The sequence below is a fragment of the Vulpes vulpes genome, chromosome 16, assembly GCF_048418805.1.
Source record: "Vulpes vulpes isolate BD-2025 chromosome 16, VulVul3, whole genome shotgun sequence".
In the NCBI taxonomy this organism is placed as follows: domain Eukaryota; kingdom Metazoa; phylum Chordata; class Mammalia; order Carnivora; family Canidae; genus Vulpes; species Vulpes vulpes.
This window is the reverse complement of record NC_132795.1, coordinates 18939954-18967724: the sequence shown is the minus strand read 5'-3', so window position 1 is coordinate 18967724 and position 27771 is coordinate 18939954. Positions and strand designations below refer to the sequence as shown.

The window sequence follows — 27771 nt, the reverse complement described above, 5'->3', positions numbered from 1 at the left end:
CAAGTTCATATAATTTTAATAATTTTTAAAGATTTCCTTTCTTAAGTTACCAGTTATCTTCTCCAAAAAACATAAAGTGTAACAGTCCTTTTCATACAAGATGATTTCACTCTAAGTGAGATATTGCAGAGTAGCTCTTTGTATCATCCCCAGTTCCATTGTCAGGGGATATTACCTAGATTCAGTTACTCTTGAAAAGTCATTTTACAAGTTAAGAATCAGTCATAATTAGTGCTTCTGATAATTATTTATAAAACATCACTAATGATGCAGTCCTTTATTAATAGATTCATATATTCCCTTGGTTAATTCATGTGTCCCAAATATAACTAAAATCACACTAGTATTGCTACATGTTTGAACTGTCCGCTACCCGTCATAATAAAGATTCACTATATTTTGTTTTAATGTTTCACATGCAATTAAAATGTAAAACTTTTTTGGAAACTGAATTATTGGGCAGTAACTATTAGATAGTATTTAAGTAATTTAATATGCACTGAAATATTTTTGTAGGTAATTCAAATACACTTTCTTGATATTCTTCAATTTACGTAGAATACATTGTTGGGTGGGTTTTGATTGGTTGATTTTTGTTATTTACAGTGATGAGAAAGAAGAACAGGATCAAAAAGAAAAATTGGTGTTATCTGAAGACTGTGAACTCATTACAATAATTGACGTAATTCCTGGCAGATTAGAAATCACTACTCAACACATTTACTTCTACGATTGCAGCATTGAAAAAGAAGATGGTGAGGAGTTCTTGGGGAATAATTTCTGTTGTTCAATAGTTAAGTATCTAGTGTATCAATCATTAATGAGAAGAAAACAGTAAGAGGAGACTAGAATTGTGGTCTATCATGTAAAAGGAGAAATGGAAAGTCAATATGGGATTCAACTTATTCAACAGTGTATTGAAGGGAATGCTTTTTTTGTTAATTTTTTAAAAGGTTTAGTGAGAGGATTGCTGTAGACTTGTTATAAAATGCAATCTTAATTTTATTTGTATATTTCTATCAGCTTCTCACCTAGCCCTTTGCCTGAAAATAAAAAGGATGTTTAAATCTAAAATGCCAACATAAAGAGGAAAGGAAAAATGTCTTTTTGAGATAAAATAATCAGGATTATTCTGTTTTCATAAGAAGGAAGAGGAAAAGCTATAGAATTTTGTGAACGTTTTTAAACCATTTAGGATTGCCTGGATGGCTCAGACACTTGCATGTCCTGCTCTTGATTTTGACTCAGGTCATAATCTCAGGGCTGTGAGATCAACCCCCATGTCAGGCTCAATGCTGAGTATGGAGATTCTCTGTCTCCCCCTCTCTCTGTCCCTGTCCCCCACTTGCATACACAGGCATGCCCTCTCGCTCTTTCTCTCAAAAAAATAAAAAGAAAAGAAAGAAACCCTTAAACATCCACTGTTAACAAATGATTTCTGTGAAACAAATTAAATTCCTTTTCCTTAAGTGCTACCTTTGTCAGGAACTAGGAGATATTTTCTGCATAACATGAGTAACTTCATATGGTACGTTGGTCACAGGACTTCTTCTGTTTTCAGGAGTAGGCTTTGATTTCAAGTGGCCTCATTCTCAGGTTCGAGAGATTCACCTGCGGCGTTACAATTTAAGGAGGTCAGCTCTTGAGATTTTTCATGTTGACCAATCCAACTACTTTCTCAATTTCAAAAAAGAGGTATGTAAGATGCGACCTTTCTGGAAGCCCCAGTATTAACTTGAAATAATTTTCCAGGGACGCCTGGGTGGCTCAGCAGTTAAGCATCTGCCTTAGGCCCAGGGCGTGATCCTGGAGTCCTGGGATCAAGTCCCACATCGGGCTCCCTGCATGGAGCCTGCTTCTTCCTCTGCCTATGTCTCTGCCTCTCTCTCTCTCTCTCTCTCTCTCTCTCTCTCTCTTTCTCTGTGTCTCTCATGAATAAATAAAATCTTAAAAAAAAAAAAAAAAAGAATTTTCCAACTAGTAAGCTGTAATGAAACTTTGGACTCTGCTCATTTGTGAAGTCAAAATATTAGAGGAAAAATAAATACACTTTAGGAGCTAAGTAGTAAATTAATTCTATTGGGATTTATATTTGAGTATTTTTAGGGTACTTGTTTTCAGTTTTTATATATGAGTAGGTAAATCAGTAGACTATTAAGTGTCAGCCAGTAAGTGTCTTACAGTATCCAGTTGTGAAATCATATGCAATATATATAATATGATAGGATTTATGAAATTAGATTGGCTTCAGTTAAATAATAATAGGGCAGATATTTCTTTCAGGAATAGAGTAAATTCTTGAATAGTGTAAGTGGTTAAGATATTACCACTGAAGCCAGATTACCTGGGTACAGATACTAGCTCCACCAATAGTTGTGTACCTGTAGCACATTACTTAGGACACTTGCCCCCAACCTTTCTTCCTTCTGTTATTCACTTGAGGTCAGACTTGCATTATTCTCTGACAGCTCTCCCTATCTTGTCTCGTTCTCCATTTTCCATCACAGGTGCCTCTACTAATAAAATCCTTGAATGTTCCATTCTCTTTTGCCATCTGCTTCTGAGATGATCTGAATTAGCACAGTCAATAACTAAGTTTCTGTTCATTTGTGGGATCTAGGGTTACTTATAAATAATTTTATTCAGACGTTTGAAGGGCATTTTGTGGGGTGCCTGGATGGCTCAGTCAGTTAAGGATCTTCCTTTCAGCTCAGGTCATGATCCCAGGGTCCTAGGATTAAGCCCTAGGCTCCCTGCTCAGTGGGGAGTCTGCTTCTCCCTCTGCCTCCACTACTTGTGGCTCATGGTCTGTCTTTCTGTCTGTCTGACTCTCTCAGATAAATAAATAAAATCTTTAAAAAATAAAGGACATATTTGTAGTTTTACAAAAGGATACTTTTTTACTATTAGAAATAAGTTTTCCCCATAGGAATATGAAAAGCTTGTGTTTTTTTGGAAGTTAAATTAATTATCTTAATTCAGTGCATATTGATAATTAATCAATTATCTATAATTTCTATTATCTTAATTATACACTAGTATAATTAAACCAATAATGCTCCTGTTGAATACTGTACATTTGTATAAATTTATAGTTTTTTTTAATTAATTTTTATTGGTGTTCAATTTACCAACATACAGAATAACACCCAGTGCTCATCCCGTCAAGTGCCCCCCTCAGTGCCCGTCACCCATTCATCCCCACCCCCGCCCTCCTCCCCTTCCACCACCCCTAGTTCTTTTCCCAGAGTTAGGAGTCTTTATGTTCTGTCTCCCTTCCTGATATTTCCCACACATTTCTTCTCCCTTCCTTTATATTCCCTTTCACTATTATTTATATTCCCCAAATGAATGAGGACATACACTGTTTGTCATTCTCCGATTGACTTACTGCACTCAGCATAATACCCTCCAGTTCCATCCATGTTGAAGCAAATGGTGGGTATTTGTCGTTTCTAATGGCTGAGTAATATTCCATTGTATACATATACCACATCTTCTTTATCCATTCATCTTTCGATGGACACCGAGGCTCCTTCCACAGTTTGGCTATTGTGGCCATTGCTGTAAGAAACATCGGGGAGCAGGTGTCCCGGCGTTTCATTGCATCTGAATCTTTGGGGTAAATCCCCAGCAGTGCAATTGCTGGGTCGTAGGGCAGCTCTATTTTTAACTCTTTGAGGAACCTCCACACAGTTTTCCAGAGTGGCTGCACCAGTTCACATTCCCACCAACAGTGTAAGAGGGTTCCCTTTTCTCCGCATCCTCTCCAACATTTGTTGTTTCCTGCCTTGTTAATTTTCCCCATTCTCACTGGTGTGAGGTGGTATCTCATTGTGGTTTTGATTTGTATTTCCCTGATGGCAAGTGATGCAGAGCATTTTCTCATGTGCATGTTGGCCATGTCCATGTCTTCCTCTGTGAGATTTCTCTTCATGTCTTTTGCCCATTTCATGATTGGATTGTTTCTTTGGTGTTGAGTTTAAGAAGTTCTTTATAGATTTTGGAAACTAGCCCTTTATCTGATAGGTCATTTGCAAATATCTTCTCCCATTCTGTAGGTTGTCTTTTAGTTTTGTTGACTGTCTCCTTTGCTGTGCAAAAGCTTCTTATCTTGATGAAGTCCCAATAGTTCATTTTTGCTTTTGTTTCTTTTGCCTTTGTGGATGTATCTTGCAAGAAGTTACTGAAGCCAAGTTCAAAAAGGGTGTTCTCCTGTGTTCTCCTCTAGGATTTTGATGGAATCTTGTCTCACATTTAGATCTCTCATCCATTTTGAGTTTATCTTTGTGTATGGTGAAAGAGAGTGGTCCAGTTTCATTCTTCTGCATGTGGATGTCCAATTTTCCCAACACCATTTATTGAAGAGACTGTCTTTCTTCCAATGGATAGTCTTTCCTCCTTTATCGAATATTAGTTGACCATACATTTCAGGGTCCACTTCTGGGTTCTCTATTCTGTTCCATTGATCTATGTGTCTGTTTTTGTGCCAGTACCACACTGTCTTGATGACCACCGCTTTGTAGTACAACCTGAAATCTGGCATTGTGATGCCCCCAGCTATGGTTTTCTTTTTTAAAATTCCCCTGGCTATTCGGGGTCTTTTCTGATTCCACACAAATCTTAAAATAATTTGTTCTAACTCTCTGAAGAAAGTCCATTGTGTTTTGATAGGGATTGCATTAAACATGTAAATTGCCCTGGGTAACATTGACATTTTTACAATATTAATTCTGCCAATCCATGAGCATGGAATATTTTTCCATCTCTTTGTGTCTTCCTCAATTTCTTTCAGAAGTGTTCTATAGTTTTTAGGGTATAGATCCTTTACCTAGGTATCTGATTTAGGTTTATTCCTAGGTATCTTATTTAGGTTTATTCCTAGGTATCTTATGCTTTTCGGTGCAATTGTAAATGGGATTGACTCCTTAATTTCTCTTTCTTCAGTCTCATTGTTAGTGTATAGAAATGCCATTGATTTCTGGGCATTGGTTTTGTATCCTGCCACGCTACCAAATTGCTGTATGAGTTCTAGCAATCTTGGGGTGGAGGCTTTTGGGTTTTCTATGTAGAGTATCATGTCATCGGTCAAGAGGGAGAGTTTGACTTCTTCTTTGCCAATTTGAATGCCTTTAATGTCTTTTTGTCGTCTGATTGCTGAGGCGAGGACTTCCAGAACTATGTTGAACAGCAGTGGTGAGAGTGGACATCCCTGTCTTGTTCCTGATCTTAGGGGAAAGGCTCCCAGTGCTTCCCCATTGAGAATGATATTTGCTGTGGGCTTTTCGTAGATGGCTTTTAAGATGTCGAGGAAAGTTCCCTCTATCCCAACACTCTGAAGAGTTTTGATCAGGAATGGATGCTGTATTTTGTCAAATGCTTTCTCTGCATCTAATGAGAGGATCATATGGTTCTTGGTTTTTCTCTTGCTGATATGATGAATCACATTGATTGTTTTACAAGTGTAGAACCAGCCTTGTGTCCCGTGGATAAATCCTACTTGGTCATGGTGAATAATTTTCTTAATGTGTTGTTGGATCCTATTGGCTAGTATCTTGTTGAGAATTTTTGCATCCATGTTCACAGGGATATTGGTCTGTAATTCTCCTTTTTGGTGGGGTCTTTGTCTGGTTTTGGAATTAAGGTGATGCTGGCCTCATAGAACGAATTTGGAAGTACTCCATCTCTTTCTATCTTTCCAAACAGCTTTAGTAGAATAGGTATGATTTCTTCTTTAAACGTTTGATAGAGTTCCCCTGGGAAGCAATCTGGCCCTGGACTCTTGTGTCTTGGGAGGTTTTTGATGACTGCTTCAATTTACTCCCTGGTTATTAGCCTGTTCAGGTTTTCTATTTCTTCCTGTTCCAGTTTCGGTAGTTTGTGGCTTTCCAGGAATGCGTCCATTTCTTCTAGATTGCCTAATTTATTGGCGTAGAGCTGTTCATAATATGTTTTTAAAATCGTTTGTATTTCCTTGGTGTTGGTAGTGATCTCTCCTTTCTCATTCATGATTTTATTAATTTGAGTTTTCTCTCTCTTCTTTTTCATAAGGTTGGCTAATGGTTTATCTATCTTATTAATTCTTTCAAAGAACCAACTCCTGGTTCTGTTGATCTGTTCCACAGTTCTTTTGGTCTCGATTTCATTTAGTTCTGCTCGAATTTTAATTAACTCTCTTCTTCTGCTGGGCGTGGAGTCCATTTGCTGTTTCTTCTCTAGCTCCTTTATGTGTAAGGTTAGCTTTTGTATTTGAGTTCTTTCCAGTTTTTGAATGGATGCTTGTATTGCGATGTATTTCCCCCTCAAGACTGCTTTTGCTGCATCCCAAAGATTTTGAACGGTTGTATCTTCATTTTCATTAGTTTCCATGAATCTTTTTAATTCTTCCTTAATTTCCTGGTTGACCCTTTCATCTTTTAGCAGGATGGTCCTTAACCTCCACGTGTTTGAGGTCCTTCCAAACTTCTTGTTGTGATTTAGTTCTAATTTCAAGGCATTATGGTCTGAGAATATGCAGGGGACAATCCCAATCTTTTGGTATCGGTTCAGACCCTATTTGTGACCCAGTATGTGGTCTATTCTGGAGAAAGTTCCATGTGCACTTGAGAAGAATGTGTATTCAGTTGAGTTTGGATGTAAAGTTCTGTAGATATCTGTGAAATCCATCTGGTCCAGTGTATCATTTAAAGCTCTCGTTTCTTTGGAGATGTTGTGCTTAGAAGACCTATCGAGGGTAGAAAGAGCTAGATTGAAGTCACCAAGTATAAGTGTATTATTATCTAAGTATTTCTTCAGTTTGGTTATTAATTGGTTTCAATATTTGGCAGCTCCCACATTCGGGGCATATTTATTGAGGATTGTTAAGTCCTCTTGTTGGATAGATCCTTTGAGTATGAGATAGTGTCCCTCTTCATCTCTCACTGTAGTCTTCGGGGTAAATTTTAGTTTATCTGATATAAGGATGGCTACCCCTGCTTTGTTTTGAGGACCATTTGAATGTTAAATGGTTCTCCAACCTTTTATTTTCAGGCTATAGGTGTCCTTCTGTCTAAAATGAGTCTCTTGTAGACAGCAAATAGATGGGTCCTGCTTTTTTATCCAGTCTGAAACCCTGCGCCTTTTGATGGGGTCATTAAGCCCGTTCACGTTCAGAGTTACTATTGACAGATATGAGTTTAGTGTCATCATGATATCTATTCAGTCCTTGTTTTTGTGGATTGTTCCATTGAACTTCTTCTTAAAGGGGAATTTTAAGAGTCCCCCTTAAAATTTCTTGCAGAGCTGGTTTGGAGGTCACATATTCTTTCAGTTCCTACCTGTCTTGGAAGCTCTTTATCTCTCCTTCCATTTTGAATGAGAGCCTTGCTGCATAAAGTATTCTTGGTTGCATGTTCTTCTCATTTAGGACCCTGAATATATCCTGCCAGCCCTTTCTGGCCTGTCAGGTGTCTGTGGGGAGGTCTGCTGTTACCCTAATACTCCTCCCCATAAAAGTCAGGGACTTTTGTTCTCTTGCTGCTTTAAGGATCTTCTCCTTATCTTTGGAATTTGCAAGCTTCACTATTAAATGTTGAGGTGTTGAATGGTTTTTATTGATTTTAGGGGGGATCTCTCTATTTCCTGGATCTGAATGCCTGTTTCCCTTCCCAGATTAGGAAAGTTTTCAGCTATGATTTGTTCAAATACATATTCTGGCCCTCTGTCCCTTTTGGCGCCCTCGGGAACCCCAATTAAACGTAGGTTTTTCTTCCTCAGGCTGTCGTTTATTTCCCTTAATCTGTCTTCATGGTCTCTTAATTGCCTGTCTCTTTTTTCCTCAGTTTCCCTCTTTGCCATCAACTTGTCTTCTATGTCACTCACTCGTTCTTCCACCTCGTTAAGCTTCGTCGTTAGGACTTCTAGTTTGGATTGCATCTCATTTAATTGATTTTTAATTTCTGCCTGATTGGATCTAAATTCTGCAGTCATGAAGTCTCTTTTGAGTCCTTTATGCTTTTTTCTAGAGCCACCAGTAGCTATATAATAGTGCTTCTGAATTGGCTTTCTGACATTGAATTGTAATCCAGATTTTTTAACTCTGTGGGAGAGAGGACTGTTTTCTGATTCTTTCTTTTGAGGTGAGGTTTTCCTTCTAGTCATTTTGCTCAGTGCAGAGTGGCCAAAAACAAGTTGTATTGGGAAAAGGAGAAAAAGAGAGAGAAGGAAAGAAAAGAGAAAAAGAAAAAAGAGAAGAAAAATAGGGAAAAAAGAGAAGAGAATGAGAAAAAGAAAGGTAAAAAAGGGGGGGAAGCAATCAGAAATCAAAAAGAAAGAAAAAAAACACAAAACAAAACAAAAAAAACAAAAAACACGGGGGAGTATCTTCTGATTCTCTATACTTTAAGTCCCTTGTGGGAGGGGCCTGTTGTGCTGACTTTCAGGTGTTAGCACTTGGGGGAGCTGCTCTGCCCCCTGCCTGGTGCAGGGCTCAGTGGGGGTTGTTTACCCCGTGAGGCCCCAGGAGGAACAACCCCAGTGGCTGCGGCACCTCTGGAAACCTGTATTCAGCCCCCGCAGTAACTCCGGGGCTCTCCGTCTGCAGTGCCTGGAGGCTCCGGGGCGGGGCCGCTGACCTGCTCAGCTCGGGGCAGGAGCGTCCTCGCTGTCCTGGGCCCTCCCGGCCTCTGCCTGTCCCGGGGGGAGGCCAGATTCTGGCCTGTGTCCCGGCGCCCTGTGCTCCGGGGCCTGCGCTGTTGCATTCGCGCTCCCGGTGGTGCAGCCCCTCCACGGAGCCGCCGCCCAAGCCCCTCCGAGCTGCTCCGGGTCCCGCCATGCGCTGCAGCCCTTAGGGAGCTCAGCGCACTCTCCCGGGGGCCGGTGCCTGTTAGTGTCCCAGGGAGCCTGAGGGCATCCCCGCCAACTCCCTGCAGGCCCCTTTCCGCTCGGGAAGGTTGGTGCAGCTTCTGCTCCTCCGGGACGGGGCTCTCCTGTCCTGGGGACACTCGCCCCGGCCTCAGCCCGGCTCCTCGCGGGGCCCCTCCCCCTTGGAGGCCTTTTGTTTCTTTATTTCTTTTTCCCCGTCTTCCTACCTTTATAGAAGCGCGAACTGTTCTCACTGTAGCATTCCAGCTGGTCTCTCTTTAAATCTCAGGCCGAATTCGTAGATTTTCAGGATGATTTGAAGGTTTTCTAGGTAATTTGTTGGGGACAGGTGATTTGGGGACCCTACTCTTCTGCCATCTTGTCCCTCCTCCTAAATTTATAGTTTTTAAAGCACATTTATATATGGTATCCAATTTTCTTAACAACCTTCAGATTCAATATGGCAAATTCTATTATTATTTTTTTATAGATCAGGATACTGAAGTTCAAAGATGAATTTTATTACTTTATATATTTGTGTAACATAGAAGAATTCAGATGACTATAGGGGCAGAGATTATTATGTTTAATGTACAAATGAGACTCAGTAAATTAATTGATTTGCCAGTATGATTAGTAAATGGCAGAACAAAATGTGAACTGGACTCAAGCTAGTTTTCTTTTGCAGTATCTGTTGATCATTCCATTATATACCATAACTTTTTCAAAAAATATATGGCTTGACTTCACCAAACTTAGTATAAAAGAGAAGTTAAAACCATAATCTATTTATGAGAAATGTCCAGAAGAGGCAGATTTGTAGAAACGGAAAGTATAGATTAGTGGTTGTCAGGGAATGAGAGGGAGTGGGAATTGGGAGGTGATGGCTAGTCAGTATGAAGTTTCTTTCAAGGATGATGAATGTATTCCAGAGTTAGAAAATGTTTATGGTTGCACAGCTCTGTGAATATACATCAGCAAAGCCCACTGAATTGTGTATTTCAAAAGGGTAAACTTTGTGGCATGTGAATTATATTCCAGTAAAATAATTACAAAGCCATAATCCCACTTTGTCTTGATCAGTTTTTAAACTATAAAGTGCTTTTTTTTCCTCTAGATTAGAAACAAAGTATACAGCAGACTGTTGTCACTTCATTCTCCAAATAGTTATGGAACCAGATCTCCACAGGAATTATTCAAAGCATCAGGATTGACACAGGTGGGAAAGTTTCACAGTCACTCTTTTAACATTTGTTTTATATTTCAGGCTTTTGCTTAAAAGTAAAACTTACTCTTCCGATTATTTTATTTTGGTTATGATAACCATCTTTCATTCAAATTGATCTTTTGAATTATCTTTGAATCTTTCTGTTTCACTAACACAAAGCCCTGCCTTCCAGCTTCCAAATGATACCATTTGGTTTATGAGTATATCTTATGAATTCTTCTATTTTAATAATTTTATCTTTTTAAAATGTAACAAATGAGTTTGTTGGGGTTTTCTAATAATAAATTAATCCACACATGAAGTAAAAAGTGGGAAAACACACAAGACTATGGGGAAAAAGGCAAAAAATTTAATTCTTTTGTCAACCAAATTTAATTAATCTTCTTGTATATTTTATTCTCACCTATATCTCAATATCTCTTGAATTTCTATTACCAAACTCCAAGGAAAGGCCATTGGTTTTGCTTTGTAGGACTGTCAGTAGTCTCCTAATACAGATCTCTGCTTCTTGACTCTTTCCTCCCTCTCACATCCACATTAATAATAATCTTAAGTGTTACTCTGTTCAGAAGCTATCTGCAGCTCTTTCATATTGCTTATGAAGTAAGCTCTGTTGAATGGAGTACATTTCCTGTTTTTTTTTGTGGAACAAACTTTATTCGTTAAGGTAATTCTCAAGTTAGCACTTGATAATAATTATAATTGGGGTTTCTATAAAATCTCTCTATATATATAGATTCATTTTCACCATTCTCATAAGTATATTTTTTGCTTAAGGCAAAGAGTAAACTTTAAAGGTGAATGTTAATCTGTCAGCAAAATTCTTGAGCATACCTACACTTTGTAGAGTAATTAACAGTCTAGGATAATGAAGTGATTAAAAGAAAATAGTGATTATATTTTTCTTGAGAAAATTTTATATCTAATATAGCAAAATCCCATCTACTCTTGCTCTATCAAGGCAATTTTCTTTTTTTTTAAATTTTTTAATATTTTTTTTATTTTTGTTTTTTGCAAGGCAATTTTCTAAGCATAGTTAACATAATACTTATTTAGAATTTGTAGATCATTTTAATACATTAGGTTGCTTTTTTTTTTCTTTTTTTTTTTAATTCTTATTTATTTACGATAGTCACAGAGAGAGAGAGAGAGAGGCAGAGACACAGGCAGAGGGAGAAGTAGGCTCCATGCACCGGGAGCCCTATGTGGGATTCGATCCCGGGTCTCCGGGATCGCACCCTGGGCCAAAGGCAGGCGCCAAACCGTTGCGCCACCCAGGGATCCCAGTTGCTTTTATTTAATATGTGCACTTATGAATATTTCAATTTATAACAAAATTTTCAATGTTGGACAGTCCTAAAATTGACATTTTAAAAATATTTAAATAAAATAATTGGAAAAAAGGTATAATTCTTATGAATTTTTTTAGTATAACAAAAGATTTTAATTTTTTCTTCCTTTTCTAATGACCAATTTTTAACAGGTAGGATATTTAGGAAAAATACATTGATATAAGCCTTTTTTTAAAAGTTCTATTCTTTTTATTAGAAAGTTGATCAAGGTAATAGGAACAAAATATTCTGTTAGTACTATCATTTATAATTAGTAACTTCTAAAAATTTAAACTTTTGTTTTGTGTACTGTCTAGAAATGGGTAAACAGAGAGATATCAAATTTTGACTACCTCATTCAAATAAATACAATGGCAGGACGAACCTATAATGACCTTGCGCAGTATCCTGTGGTAAGTTTTATAGAAATCACATAAATATGGAATTTCCTTTCAATTTTATAATACACAAAAATGTATGTGTATGATGATTATTTTTTGTCTTTAAAAAAGATACAAAAACTGTTTTTGCCTTTTATTTTCTACCCTACTATCTTCAAAAAGTGTATAAACATGAAAAGTAATTAAATAATAAAAGTTTTTTTTTTTTTCACTTCACTAAAAATATTCCAATGGTATTAGAGGAAATGATGCTTCTGGTCATGGAACTAAAGATGAATAAACATTTGAAACAGGGAAAAATATTTTTAAAAACTATCCCTCTTTGTCTTTAGATAAGCATTAGATATTATATATGGTATAGTAGCTTCTGTGGAAAGGAATGTCTAAATTGTAAATTGTGGCTCTTTTAGTTTCCTTGGATTTTACAAGATTATACTTCAGAAGAGTTGGACCTTAATAATCCATCTGTATTTCGAGATCTTTCCAAACCAATTGGGGTAGTTAATGATAAAAATGCCAAAGCCATGCGAGAAAAGTAAGTGCCTTTTATCCGTTTTGAAAGATACCCATCACTTGTGATGGTATTTTGAATTTGCATTAATTTCTATTATGGCCAACTAAGTATTACTTTTTTTAAATGCACAACTACTTTTGATAATCAGAGTCTGATAATCCCTTCACTATGTTTTCCTAAGAATATATCAGTTGTCCCTCATATCTTAACTGTAGTCTGTTTATTTCATTTCCTTGCTAAATTTAAATTGATTTTGTTTAGTTTCTTTTCACCTTGTATGTGGTGAAGGGTAATTTTTCTTCCCAGGTATTTTTAGATTTATTAATCTCCTAATTTAAACATGCAAAAATACCCTTAATATAATATTTTGATAGATTTAAAAATCAGTAGCAATCCAACATTGACAAATAATGTGAATAAATATAGTGAAATATTTAGAAAGTTATCTATTTTAATAAGGAAAGGAATTTTTATAATTCTGTGTATTTATGATCCTGTGAATGTCTTAAAATTCTTTTTCTTCAAAGCAAGCTGCTGACAGGTAAAATAATAATCAAATTTTAATTTCCCTTTTTCTCCATGTGAAATTGTGGATGACTTGTCAGTTTTGACTTCTGATAATAAGGGCAAAGAACTGTTTTGCAAACCATGTAGATTTATTTGAGAGTAGATTGCACATTTCCTTCCTTCCTCCCTTCCTCCCTCCCTCCCTCCCTTCCTTCCTTCCTTCCTTCCTTCCTTCCTTCCTTCCTTCCTTCCTTTCTTCTTTCTTTCTTTCTTTCTTTCTTTCTCTTTCTTTCTTTCTTTCTTTCTTTCTCTTTCTTTCTTTCTTTCTTTCTTTCTTTTTCAAATTCACCTTAGAACTGCAAAAAGTTAAGTTAAAAAGTTATTAAATATTAATATTTAATATTTGATTTGATTTACTAGTGGAATTCTGTGTGTATTAGTCAAACTTTTAATTTATTTTAAATATTTGATTTGATTTACTAGTGGAATTCTGTGTGTATTAGTCAAACTTTTCTGACAATAACAAAAACACAATTTTTTTTGAACACTGTACCATGGGAAATATTGTTTTAAATTTCACTAGTATATGTTTTTGCATAGATGCAGATGACTCTGACCTGAAAGATTTTATTCCCCTCAATATTAATGATTTCTGTGTGAAAGGTAATTGGCCTCAACTGGACGAGCTAATTACTATTTTGTTTGTAAAGTTTAGTGTTTATTTTCTCCAAAAAGCTGTTTGTTCTTATTCAGATTTTATATGCACTAATTCAGATGTCAGTATTTAAACCACCATTCAAAACAATTACACAGTGGTAGTGCTTACAGAATCACTATATATATCCTTTGCTTATTATCTGTTTTAGGTCTTCCTACCATCATCTTCCTCCTTTCCTACCTTCTTTTTCCTTTGATTGTTAGGCATTCATTTCCACAATTCTTGACTGATCCTCCATATTTTTCTTCCATTACCTTGGCCACAAACGGATGTTTTATTATCATATTTCTTACAATAGCAGAAAAATGGAAACAACCCTTTATATATAAAATTAAAGAAATAGTTAAAGTGTTGTACGTTCATATATGTTACTGTTAAAAATACCCTATGCCTGTTAAAAAATAAACTGTTCAGTTGGAAAAATGTAAATAGAAAATTGTTAAATGAAAAAATAGGTTGTAAACATATTATTTTTAGCACTTTTATTTTGAAATATATTTGTATATTAACATGCATTAAGGGTGACAGATGTTCATCAAAAAGATTTTGTTTAATATTTTATTTATTTATTCATGAGAGGTACAGAGAGAGAAGGAGAAAGGCAGAGACACAGGCAGAGGGAGAAGCAGGTTCCATGCAGAGAGCCTGACATGGGACTGGATACCAGGCCCCCAAGATTAGGCCCCAGGCTGAAGGCAGCGCTAAACTACTGAGCCACCCAGACTGCCCTGTTCATCAAAATGTTAACGTTACTTATCTCTGTACTTGTTTTTAAGTTTCTTCTTTTTTGTTCTCTGTATTTTCTAACTTATCTACAGTGAATAGGTATTATTACATAATATGAAACTATTCCAGAATCCTGTTTTTTAGTGATATTGTTCAGAAAATAGTATTAATAAATAATTTTTATTGGTGTGATATATGAATACATAAATAATAAATATTAATAAGGACTTCTTAAAAATTTTCTAGTAATGCAATAAATCTTATGTCCTCCTAATTTTAATTTTACTGTTGTGGTTACAAAACTTTAGTTTCTTTTTTTAGATATGAAAATTTTGAGGATCCCATGGGAACTATTGATAAATTTCATTATGGTACTCACTATTCAAATTCTGCTGGAGTTATGCACTATCTTATTCGTACAGAACCATTCACCACCCTCCATATCCAGCTTCAGAGTGGAAGGTATGTTTTGGGTAAATAAGTTATTTTCTTAAGACTACATGTTAGCATTGAAAACTCTGCCTTTCATGTCATGTACTATGTAACAAGGCCTTATCTTTTTTATTCTCCTCTGTTAGATTTTGATTCATTTAATAGCCTCTAGATTAAAAAAGCCAAACTAGTTTGAGAATGGGTCATTCCAATTGACTTAACAAATGACCTTTAAGGAGAATTCCTTTTTACTTTTACCTAGTGTATCTTTGTGATTTTTACTGGTTTTAGGAACCTACCAGAGATTGAGAGTTTGAACTAATTTAGACCGAGATCCAGAATGTCTGTCAGAGATTTAAACCTAACCAATGCCTCTTTAAAATATTTATTGAAGAATAAAAAGGAGGACAAATGAGGAGCTCTTACATAATTAGCAACAACCCACATTGGTCTGAAATGCTATTGTATTATCATATTACCTGTCAGAGTTATAACTTACTATGTTTCATGCTTTCCGAATAATCCTAAAGAAACAAACTTCTTTGTGAATCTTTCGTTTTCTAGTGTATCCTCCATGTAGCTCCGTACTTATTCACATGTTATCTCCATGTTGTCCTATTCTTTAACATTACTATTTCGCCTTTCCTATGTACCAGTTGAGCTGTATAAACATTATCTATTGTACTCTCTTTGCATATAGTTTTTATCTCTCAAAATTAGCCTTTACTCTTTTTTTTTTTTTTAATATTTTTTTTTTTTTTTTTTTTTATGATAGTCACACACAGAGAGAGAGAGAAGCAGAGACACAGGCAGAGGGAGAAGCAGGCTCCATGCACCGGGAGCCTGACGTGGGATTCGATCCCGGGTCTCCAGGATCGCGCCCTGGGCCAAAGGCAGGCGCCAAACCGCTGCGCCACCCAGGGATCCCTAGCCTTTACTCTTTAATACAATAAGCCTTAGCTTAGCTTTTAAGAAGAAACTCTGTCCCAGTGATCACATTAACCATCTCCAAATGTTACATTTACATGGTATCAGGTAATTTTCCCCTCGTTAAAATATTAACTGGGTCTTTTCAGCTTTTAATGATTTTAACAATAAATGATTTGATTGCAATACGTGATTTGATTATAGAGCTTTAGAAATAGACTCTGTGCTTCAGAAGATACCATCAAGAAGGGAAAGGGACAACCCTTTCAGGGGGAGAAGATATTTTTAGGTTATATATCTAATAAGGGACTTGTATTTGTTTATTTATTTAAAGATTTTATTCATTCATGAGAGAGAGAGAGAGAGAGAGGCAGAGACACAGGCAGAGGGAGAAGCAGGCTCCATGCAGGGAGCCTGACTTGGGACTCGATCCCCGGTCTCCAGGATCACGAGCTGGGCTGAAGGTGGCGCTAAACCGCTGAGCCACTCAGGCTGCCCCAGGGACTTGTATTTAGAAGTCTACAACACAATAATCCTTACAATGCAATAATAAACAGACAATGACCCAATTAAAAACTGAACAAAGGAACTGAATGGACATTTCTCCAAAGAAGATGTACAGATGTCCAAGAAACATACGAAAAGATGCTCAATATCATTAGTCATCAGGGAAATTCAAATCAAAAGCAAATTGAGAAACCTCTTCACACCTATAAGGATGGCTATAATAAAAGATAGATAATACCTAGTGTTGACGTACATATTGGGAAGTTGGAAACCTTATGTACTGCCTGTGGAAATAAAAAATGATTCAGCCTCTGTGGAACAGTCTGGCAGTTCTTCAAAGGGTTAAATATAGAATTATCATATGACCTAGTAATTCCACTCCTAACTATACATTCAAAATAATTGAACACATATGGTCTCACAAAAACTTGATACAAGTGTACATAGCAGCATTATTTATAATAGTCAAAAAGTAAAAACCACCCAGATTTCTGTCAGGTGATAAAATGTGGTATATATGTACAATGGAATATTATTTGGCAGTAAGTAGATAAAAGGAATAAAAGATAGATACATGCTATGACACGGATGATTCTCACAAATGGTATGTAAATGTAATCAGACATAAGCCACATGTTGTATGATTTACATGAAGCATCCCACATAGGCAAATGCATAGAGACAGAAAATAGATTAGTAGTTGCCAGAGAGTGGAGATAGGGTGAATGGAGAGTGACTGCTCATAGCTACAGGGTTTCTTTTTGGAGTGACGAAAATGTTCTAAAATTGACTGGTGATTATTGCACAACTCATGAATAAACTGAAAAACCATTGAATTGTGAATTATATGTAAATTATATCTCAGTAAAGCTGTTCTCCCTCACCCAAACAAAAAATCTTGCCATTAAGATTGTGTCTCCTTGAATTTGGATACACCATCAGACCACTCACTGACGGTAATTAAATTCAGAGTTCTGCTAAGTTCAGCTTCACCTCAAACCAAGATTGGTAGGTATAAAAAGCATCAAAATAGTCATCAGCGTCATTTAGTAAGTCATTAACTAAATCCAAGAAAACAATATCAAAGGAGATGAAACAGAGAGGTTTATGCTTTTTGCCAATATATCAGAACAGTATAATAAAATTGCAACTGGCTACTTGCGCTTCTTTCAACTACCATAGGCCTGTGATGAAACTTAAAATAATAGTACGTACAAGTAAAATATGAAAGCTTTAGCCACAGAACTATTTCCCTAACTCACCCTCTGGTTTTTAGCAGAACAGTTTGCAAGGATATTTATATAGAGAGATTATCAGCAGCATTCCTTGGATCTGTTAATCATGTATATTAATAGTAATATTTAAACTCTGTCATTCTAAAATATCTGAATAATTTTTAGTCACTCTCTATATTGAATTTTACTCAGCAAAAATTAGGCCTTTCCTTAAAGGTCTCTTAGGTTTAAATTTAGTTTAATCTGTGGAGATTTTCTCCAGTATGATTCATTTTTCAGCTCTTTTAACTAAAATATTAGTGATTAAAATTACAGTATTTAGTTCTAGCAACAAAATTTGAAAGATAGATTATAATAAGAAAGAAAACAAATTGTGTTATCAAATATCAAGAGAAAGATGAATGAAAAAGAAGCTCTAATCATTAGGAAATCTGAAGGGAAGTGTAAGGCTTGTTTCCTGGCTGCTGTTACTCACTATTCTCTATTAATCTCCACATGCAGGTTTGACTGTGCAGATCGACAGTTCCATTCCATTCCTGCCACCTGGCAGGCACTCATGGACAACCCATATGATGTGAAGGAATTGATTCCTGAATTCTTCTATTTCCCAGAGTTTTTGGAAAATCAAAATCGTAAGAAATAAGAGATTAAAAATCTGATTCAACAGGTCCCAGTGAAGGATCCTGAAAAATACCTTCCAGGACATTTTTGTGATATTCTATAGTATTTAAGGTTCATTGTATCTGTGTATTCATTCAATAGGGTTTGACTGATGGCCAGATGTAGTCTGGCATTTTTCCAGTAAAATGCTATGCTCTGGTGAATGATGATAAGTGAGTCAAATTTGAATTGGTGAGAGAATTTATCAGAGTACACTGTTTACCAGAAAGCAAAGATGGCCATATGCTATTTCGGCCATATAGCTAGCCACTTAGGCTGTGTTTGAGTTAGGAGTAGGGAAGAAAAACAAAAGTGTTTGAGTTAGGTAAGATGAGGATTTAGACCAACAGTTTGCAGACTATAGGTCTGTGGGTCATATCTACAGGGCAAAGTTATTTGTTGTGTTTTTTTGGAACACAGCCAAGCCAATTCATCTACATATAGACTGTGGCTGTTTTCATAGCTTAACATCGTATTTGAGTGATTGCAGTAGAGACCATGAGGCTCATAAAGTGAAAAATATTTATTCTTTGATACTTTATAGAAAAAGTTCGCTGGCTCCTGGTTTAGAGCAGAAGAGAAGAGGCAAATTGAAAATAATGACAGAATATAAGTTACCACAATATTTGAAAAATTATGTTTTTGAAGTAGAGAATTATGGAGCCAAATACAGTCTTTAAAAATATCCAAATACTCCTCTAGGAAGTATTTTTGGATTTATTTTTAAGCACAATAAAAATGGCAAGATTGTTATTGGTGTTCTTAAGGGAAATCACAGTGTCAAAGGACCATTATCAGCTTCTTTTTCCTCCTCTACTATATAATGTTAATGTTTGACCCTTTGCTTCTTCAGTAGAGTTGTTTGCTACACTAGGGAGAGTATATCCAGGGCTTTGTGTGCTCTGATCATGCACTCTGGAACACACTGATAGCGGTAGGGCATTGATTTCTCAGAGTGAGGGAATTAAAATTGGTCACTTTCAGAAAATCAAATGAATCTATTGATGGACTCTGAGCCATAGGACTGGAGCCTCCAAAGCAGGGTATCTGGGCGAGGAGGGATGAGCAGATTAAATTTGGATGCCAAAGATACTCTTAGCTTGACAATTTCTGATGTTCGCTAGAGCAAGTTGTCTCAATACAGTCCTACTGGCTTCCTTTTCTGACTGTATGTTGCTTCTTTGTTTGAAATGAGGTAGGTGGGGGCGGCCTGGGTGGCTCAGTGGTTTGGCGCCGCCTTCAGTCCAGGGCCTGACCCTGGAGACCTAGGATCGAGTCCCACGTTGAGCTCCCTGCATGGAGTCTGCTTCTCCCTCTGCCTGTGTCTCTGTCTCTCTCTCTCTCTGTGTCTCTCATGAATAAATAAATAAAATCTTAAAAAAAAAATAAATGAGGTAGTTGGGAGAAAGAAAATTACATTATTAAGAATATCATCAAATATTAATATTAATTAGGAAAACAAATATTAGTAAAACCTCAAAATTGTACAAGCAAGAAAATTTTAGTATTTTCCACAGTGCAAACTACAAGGTATGGTAGTATTCAAGTAGCTTAACAAAATCATCAAAACCAAGTTCTTTCTGTATTTTCACTCTGCTGTTCTAAGTGTTTCGGCTTTGTCCTTGGCTAGTCCCTCTCATGTTTAGAAAATGACTTGTAAAGCATTTCTAGACTTCATAGGCAGATACAACAGTGTCTTAGAAGTGGATTGTTAATTCTTTGTGTCATTTCTTAAAAGTAAGAAATCCTTTCTTATAGCCTTTCCTCATTATTCCTACACCAGTCAGGCTACATAAAATAAAGCACAAGGATGGGTACTTGAATAAAATCAAAGTTCAGTTACCAAATAAGGAGGGATGGCTAGTGGGTTGGCAATTATGTCTGTTACACAGTAGTTGAGTTAGCAAAGCCACAGGCCCTATGCATCCTGTCATTCTATGACATTGAAACCTCTCTCCAGTTTAGGGACACACTGATATTTTAAGGCAGCTTCTTTTTTGAAGGTCTTTTTTGTTAACGCTTTTCTTTTTCCCACTATAAAAACAGAAAACCTCATTTTGGGGACAATTTTGTCAAACTACTGTATTTTAACTATATGAGCAAATCTTTATGATGTCAGTATCTACTTAGAATAGTGGTATACGAATATTTTTTTTTCCTTATGACAAACACAACACTTCTATTGCGTCAATTTAAAGTATAAGTTAGGGATCCCTGGGTGGCGCAGCGGTTTGGCGCCTGCCTTTGGCCCAGGGCGCGATCCTGGAGACCCGGGATCGAATCCCACGTCAGGCTCCCGGTGCATGGAGCCTGCTTCTCCCTCTGCCTGTGTCTCTGCCTCTCTCTCTCTCTCTCTATCATAAATAAATAAAAATTTAAAAAAAAAACTACCTTTTAAAAAAAAATAAATAAAGTATAAGTTATACAGGGACGCCTGGGTGGTTCAGTGGTTGAGCATCTGCCTTCTGCTTGGGTCATGATCCTGCAGTCCCAGGATCGAGTCCCACATCAGGCTCCCTGCATGGAGCCTGCTTCTCCCTCTGCCTATCTCTGACTTTCTCTCTGTCTCTCATGAATAAATAAATAAAATCTTAATAAAAAAATAGATACAGTATAAGTTACACCAAAAAGCAATAAGGAGCTGTATTTTGTAAATTAACTATTAGAGGGACTATATTATTTTTAATGCAAGAAGAATATTGAATATTGCATTATTGTTTAGAAATCAGTTTAGGTCATGACTATGGTATCCCCCACTTCCCAACCAAAAATCAAGTATTAATCTGATTTACTTCGTAATAACCAATTTAAAACTGTTTTATTCTCATTTACTTTTTAAATCAACTGATAAAATACATTTCAATGTAATTATTTTTACCTGTTCAGTAAATTTATTTTTTTTTTAATTTATTTTTTTTATTTATTTATTTTTTTTTTAATTTATGATAGTCACAGAGAGAGAGAGAGAGAGAGGCAGAGACACAGGCAGAGGGAGAAACAGGCTCCATGCACCGGGAGCCTGACGTGGGATTCGATCCTGGGTCTCCAGGATCGCGCCCTGGGTCAAAGGCAGGCGCCAAACCGCTGCGCCACCCAGGGATCCCTGTTCAGTAAATTTAGAATAAGAAGGGAACTTGATTCCTTCTTAATTAGAGGAGAAGAGAAGCCTCAATTTGGCTAAGGACTGTGCCCTTATATTTGTTTTACGTGATTTATTTAAATCTAAAATGATTTGACATATTTATCCTTTACTTATCTTAGAATTTAACTTGGGTTGTCTCCAAGTTTCCAAAGAAGTAGTAAATGATGTCATTCTCCCCAAATGGGCTAAATCAGCTGAAGATTTCATCTATAAACATAGGAAAGCTCTGGTAAGATTTTTGTGTTTAGTTATTGCATTACTAAGACTGCGATGCATGTGTTTTCTAGAGAATGGACTAAAGAATATCTGGCTATTAATTATTTTTCTAGATTTTTTGTCATCTGTTATATATACTGTTGTAGAGAGTATAATATGGTAATTTATTTTGGGGTTATAAATCTTTGGTAGAGTAAAAATATAGTGTAGTTCCATGGATATATTTATTTATATTACATATATAGTATATATTTATTATATATTATATACATTATATATATATTCAGGTCTTTACTATAACTGCCTACTGTATTTTAAACTATTCCAACCACCAAGCTGGTGTTGTTCGGTGTTTTGCAGTTTCCACATTTGTTTCAAACCTAACAAGAATGAGGGGCACCTAGGTGGCTCAGTTGGTGAAGTGTCCAACTCTTGACTTCAGCTCAGGTCGTGATATTAGGGTCCTAGGATCGAGCCACTTGTCAGGCTCCGTACTCAGTGTGAAGTCAGCTTGAGATTCTCTTTTCCTCTCCCTTTTCTCCTCCCTTGGCTTGTGCTTATGTACATCTCTCTTGTTCTCTCTCTCTCTCTCTCTTGCTCTTTCTCTTTCTCTCTCTCCCTCCCCCTCCCCCCTCTCTCAAATAAATAAATAAATAAATAAATAAATAAATAAATAAAATCTTTTAAAAATCTAACAAGGATGAGTGCATTTATATTTTCTCTCAAGGATTTCAATTAGTTTTTTAATATGACTGCTAAATCCTAAATTCCACTTTTAAAAAATATTAGTTTTTAGCTGAATTTTCAGTTTGGAATTAAAGGAATAGAGTTATAAACATTGCTATTGTGTCTTTTTTGTAAACGATGCATTTCCCCCCACTAAGCTCTCTATCTAAATTGAAATGTTTCAGAGTCTGAAACTAATTAATTAGGCCAATACTTGGAAACATTCCCTGTCATTAGTATTAGTCTGTCAGGTTACAAAATTCAGGATTAGATCATAATATTTGTAATCAGTAACACTATGCATGAATAAGAAATTGAAAAAAAATTAACTCTGAAAAATAATCTTTTACTTATTAGCTAGCCAGGAAATTCCCAGATGCATTCCTCTGTATTATCTATGACATGAAGTAGGGGTCCAGGATTTTAGGAATACATGTTCCTTATATTACTATGTTAGAAGCCCATGTTTCAGTTATATATTTCTGTGCAATAAACTACCCAAAATTCAGTAACTTAAAATTTAGCCATTTTATTATCTCTCACAGTTCTGAGTAAACTGGTTTAAGCTGAGCAATTCTAACCTTCTTGAGGTTCTCATGCCCTTGGCAGTCATAGCAGCTGAGATTGGAGTCATCTGGAAGCTGCATTGAGACACTGGGATACTGGGCTTTTCTCCCTTTCCATGTATTCTCAGGATATCTCCTCTTCTTGTGGCCTCTCTAGCTAGGTACCCAGACATGTCTAGAGCTCAGGGAGGAGTACAAAATTGGAAGCTTCCATGCTTTCTTAAGGCTTAAGGCTGTGAATGGTCACAGCATTTCTGTCACCTTGTCAGAGTCAAACAGTAATAGCATCAGTGCAGACTGAAGAGGAGGGAAGGTGTAAACACCGTATCTCAGCAGTGGGAGGGAAAAAGAATTCTCAACCAACTTTAATCCACCACAGTCTGCCCTCTGAATGCAAATTATTTGCATTTCTCCTACATGCAAAATGTACATACTCTTTCCTGTCTCTCAAGATCCTCCCAAAGTCTCATGTCAGCAACCTTTAAGTCAGGAATCTGCAAACTTTTTCTATAAAGCATCAGTAAATATTTTTGCTGGCTTTAAGGTCTTTGTCAAAATTCTGCCACTGTAATGCAGAAGAAAATGGATATGGCTTTGTTGTACTACTCTACAAATCTAGAGGTAGTAAAATTTGGCCCACAAGCAATAAGTAGTTTGCTGATCCCGGCATTAAGGCATGAAGTCTGAAGTCCAGAATTTTGTCAGTCATCTAAATCAAATCCGTGTGTGCACAAAACTACTCAGGTTTGTCTGCTCTTGCATCTGAAGACTGTGGAGTAGAGAAACAGGTTATCTGTCCCCACATAACAACAGTGGTGTGACAAAGACAGCAGAATTATAATAGATAACTCTCATTCAAAAGAGAGATTAAAAAGGGTGCCTGGCTAGCTCAGTCCATAGAGTATGCAACTCTTGATCTCAGGGTCATGCGTTTGAGCCTTACCTTGGGCATAGAATTTAATTTGAAAAGGTAAGGGACAGAAAAACAAGAGGTACCTAGCAGCAACTGGTTTAAAACAATTCAGAATTCTAGCAGAGACATTGTTTCAGTTCCTTTATCAGGGCCCAGTGCTATTCCAGAGTTCTCCATGGCTATTTTGTTTTATCCTTTGGCTCTTAGCTTCCTGCTTTGAGTCATTTTTTTTCTTTTATATTAAAAAAAAGTGCTTGCATGGATATTTCATATTTTACTGATGACTTCTGATTTAATCATTGACTTTGACCATTTCTCATTTAGAAAGTCTTTGCTCTCTAGTATCCTGGAAATGAGAATAATTCTATTTGGAACTCAGCAAGACCTGCTCCTTTATATTTTTTCAGTTATATTTAAAACCTGAATAGTTCTTTTTTTAAATTCATCTTACTCTTCCACACCTCATCATAGGCAGCTAAAGGAACCAATTAGAAAGAAAGAAAAAAAAAAAAAGAACCAATTGCCATGGAAATCTCCATCCCCAAACAACACCCAGGTGCTCATCACAACAAATGCACTCCTTAATCCCCATTACTTATTTAACCCATTCCCCCTTCCCATTGTACGGAAATGTCGAATCATTCTGTTGTATACCAGAATCTAATATTACACTGTGTATCAACTAACTGGAATTAAAACTAAAAAAAAAAAAAAATCTGTCACTAGATTCATGAGTTGACTAGGTACTCTTTCTATCTTTGATGGAACTAAACATGGACCCCTTTTCTTCTGTCTCCAGTAGCAATTTCCATACTGTCTTTCAAACCATCATTAACAGGCTCCAGGAGGTCCTTTAAACCTCTGTCACACAGTCCACTTTCTTAATGGGTGTTAGGTTGGGTATATTGGAGGGAGTGATTTTCAGCCACCTTTAATCAACCCCAACTGTTTGTTTCTTTGAAGTTCTAGATGGCTATTTCAATGGAAATTTCATAGCAAAGATATATCCATAGCCATCATTAAGTTTTTTGTTGCTGATATTTAGACTATTAGAATACTTGAGTTATTTTCTTCACCCATTCATTAAGAAGTGTGTGCGTATTATTAAATGTTAATAAATATTTCTACATTATACTAGATAAAATATTTATAAAATATGTGGTAGATACTGATTAAATGTTTAACATAATTTTGAGATAATTTTATTTACAGTGGTAAGATTTATGTTTGGAAATGCTTAATTATCTCTTACTTTTTTGAAGGACCCATATTTACATTGTAGTTGGAAGGTATCTCTGTATTATTTGTTCTTTTTCTAGGAGTCTGAATATGTTTCTGCTCATCTTCATGAATGGATAGATCTGATTTTTGGCTACAAACAGAGGGGGCCAGCTGCAGTGGAAGCACTCAATGTTTTCTATTACTGTAGTTATGAAGGTATAAGCCTATAAACTTTTTATCTTGCATTTCGTTGATAGAAAGTATCATTTAATAGATGTTCATATATGGTATTTTGGACATGAGAAAGACTACATTTAGAAATAGTTTTAATGATCTCTTCGATTTGAAATATTAAGAGATTGATGTGTTTTTTTTTAAGTAGTAGTTAAAAGTGTGTATGCAAATCTTCACTTTGCACAGTGAAGGAAACCGTCGACAAAACAAAAAGGCAACGTACTCAATGGGAGAAGATATTTACAAGTGATATATTCAATATGCAAAATATATAAAGAATTTATACATCTCAACACCAAAAATCAAATAATCAATTTTAAAAATGGGCAGAGGACCTGAACATTTTTCCAAAGAAGACGTACAGATGGCCAACAGACACATGAAAAGATACTCAGCATCACTTATCATCAGGGAAATGTAAATCAAAAGCACAGTGAGAAATCACCTTAAATCTGTCAGAGTAGCTAAAATAAAAAACCTAAGAACAAATGTTAGCAGGGATATGGAGAAAAAAGAACCCTTGTGCACTGTTAGGATTGCAAACTAGTGCAGCCATTGCAAGAAACAGTATGGAGGTTCTTCAGAAAATTAAAAGTAGAAGTATGCTATGATCCAGTAATAAGTAGCCAACATATGGAGGCAACCAGTGTCCACTGATAGATGAATGGATAAAGATGTGCGTGCGTGCTCTCTCCTCCTCCCTTCTCTCTATATCTATCTGTATGTATGTATGTATATACATATATATATAATATATATACACACACACATTCACCATGGAACATTACTCAGTGTGATCTTGCCATTTGTAACAACATAGATGGGCAAGGTGTATAATGCTAAGAGAAATAAGTTAGAGAAAGAAAAATACCAGATGATTTCACTCATATGTGGAATTTAAGAAACAAAACAAAACAAATGAACAAAGGGGCAAAAAGAAAGACAAACTAGGAAACAGGCTCTTACCCATAGAGAACAAACTGATGGTTACCAGAGGAGAGGAGAGTAGAGGATGAGCTAAATAGATGATAGGGATTAAGGAGTACACTTTCCTTGATGAGGATGGGTGATGTATGGAATTGATGAATTATTATGTTGTACACCTGAAACTAATATTACACTGTATGTTAACTAACTGGAATTTAAATAAAACTTAAAGAAAAAAATAACTTAGAACTTAAGAATGATGTAAATAAGTTTTTAAAAAAATGAACAAAGGAGAAAGGAGACTGAAAGACTACTCTTAAATACAGAAAACAAACTGGTGGTTGCCAGAGGGGAGGTAGGTACAGGGAGGAGTGAAATAGATACAGGGGATCCAAAAAAACGTTATGTATGCAAATCTAATTATAAATGTCAGTTATTGGTGACATAAAAGGTTTTGCTTTCTAGCCCTAAGTGTCCTATTCAGTCAGTCCTATTATAAGTATTCAGTGTTGAATTGTTAACAGACTTTAAAAGAAGATCTTAAGTATTATAAAAAACTCTTCTAATGATAAAATAAAGTGACATCATTCTAATGTTTAGCTCAGGATCAGGAACATTTCTTGAAGGCTTTGGAAGCCTTAAGAAGTAGTTTTTTTCTTTTCTAATCCTTCAATAGTAAAGATGGTGAATAGTGTGAAGTTGGATGAATTTGAACAGAGTCCACATGCCTTTTGGTAAATAGACAAGCTTGTTTTTGCTTTGCCATATTCATTTGATAATAGAGAGGTAGTATGTTTGATAGTTATGAACTTAGACTTTAAAATCAGACTTACCTAGTTTGGCTACTTACTAACCATATCAAGTACAGTTGGGTATAATCAGTTAGCCAGAATATCATCTTTCCCAGTATTTGTTAGATAAGCAGTAACTTATAGAAGCATTTTGTGTGATTATTATACTTGTTTCAGTTTGATTATCATGAAGAAAATAATTAGTTCTACTGTGAGGCAGTTTGTGGCTCAGTCAATTAAGCATCTGACTCTTGATTTCGTCTCAGACTCATGGGATTTTCCCTGAGTCGGACTCCATGACCAGCATGGAGTATACTTGTGTTTCTCCCTCTGTTCCTCCCCCTGCTTGTGTTCAAATGCACTCTGTGGCTCTCAAATAAATAAATAAAATCTTTTAAAAAATAAAAAAGCCTCTCTTACAATATTCTTACAAAAATGAAGGAAAGAATGGTATTTTATTGAAAATATACTACTCAGTCTCCAATATATTAATCAGTTGTGTGGCTTGCTGATTTGTTTCACTCCATAGTGAGTTGAGTGCTTCTCCTTGTTTTAGGAGCTGTGGATCTGGATGCCTTAACAGATGAGAAAGAAAGAAAAGCTTTAGAAGGGATGATTAATAATTTTGGGCAAACACCTTGTCAGCTGCTAAAGGTAAATCATTAAAGCTATTGATTACCAAAAATTATTATTGATTACATATGAAGTGTTGAATTTTACTGATTTAAAACTGTAGCTCTCAGAATTATCTAGAATTTCAGAAAAATTATACTGTCACTTAAAAAGTAAATAGGTTTAAATGATTGTTCATATTTTGAAATAAAATATTGTGGTCAAAATCCAGATATTCAATCAATAACTTCAGTCACAGAGAAGTTAATATTTACTCAGCCAATCACTTTATTTTGTTTAAACAACTAAAATGTGACTGGAACCAGGATTTGGATGCATGACTAACTCAGAAGTATTTCTATCATGTCTTGTCTCCTCTGAATTAATAGCTGTAAT

At 36.0% G+C, this 27771-nt stretch overlaps 1 protein-coding gene across 2 annotated transcripts in view; it reads left to right on the top strand.

Annotated features, from left to right (window-relative positions):
- Window positions 1-27771, top strand: part of NBEAL1 (neurobeachin like 1) — a 180684-nt gene that overhangs the window by 118648 nt on the left and 34265 nt on the right. For both annotated transcript variants that reach the window (XM_026002514.2, XM_072741979.1), the window contains 10 exons: window positions 607-755; window positions 1562-1695; window positions 9959-10060; window positions 11718-11813; window positions 12212-12336; window positions 14588-14728; window positions 17869-17999; window positions 21289-21398; window positions 24910-25027; window positions 27320-27417. In XM_026002514.2, the coding sequence (XP_025858299.2) occupies window positions 607-755; window positions 1562-1695; window positions 9959-10060; window positions 11718-11813; window positions 12212-12336; window positions 14588-14728; window positions 17869-17999; window positions 21289-21398; window positions 24910-25027; window positions 27320-27417 (1204 nt within the window). The remainder of the gene's footprint in view (window positions 1-606; window positions 756-1561; window positions 1696-9958; window positions 10061-11717; window positions 11814-12211; window positions 12337-14587; window positions 14729-17868; window positions 18000-21288; window positions 21399-24909; window positions 25028-27319; window positions 27418-27771) is intronic.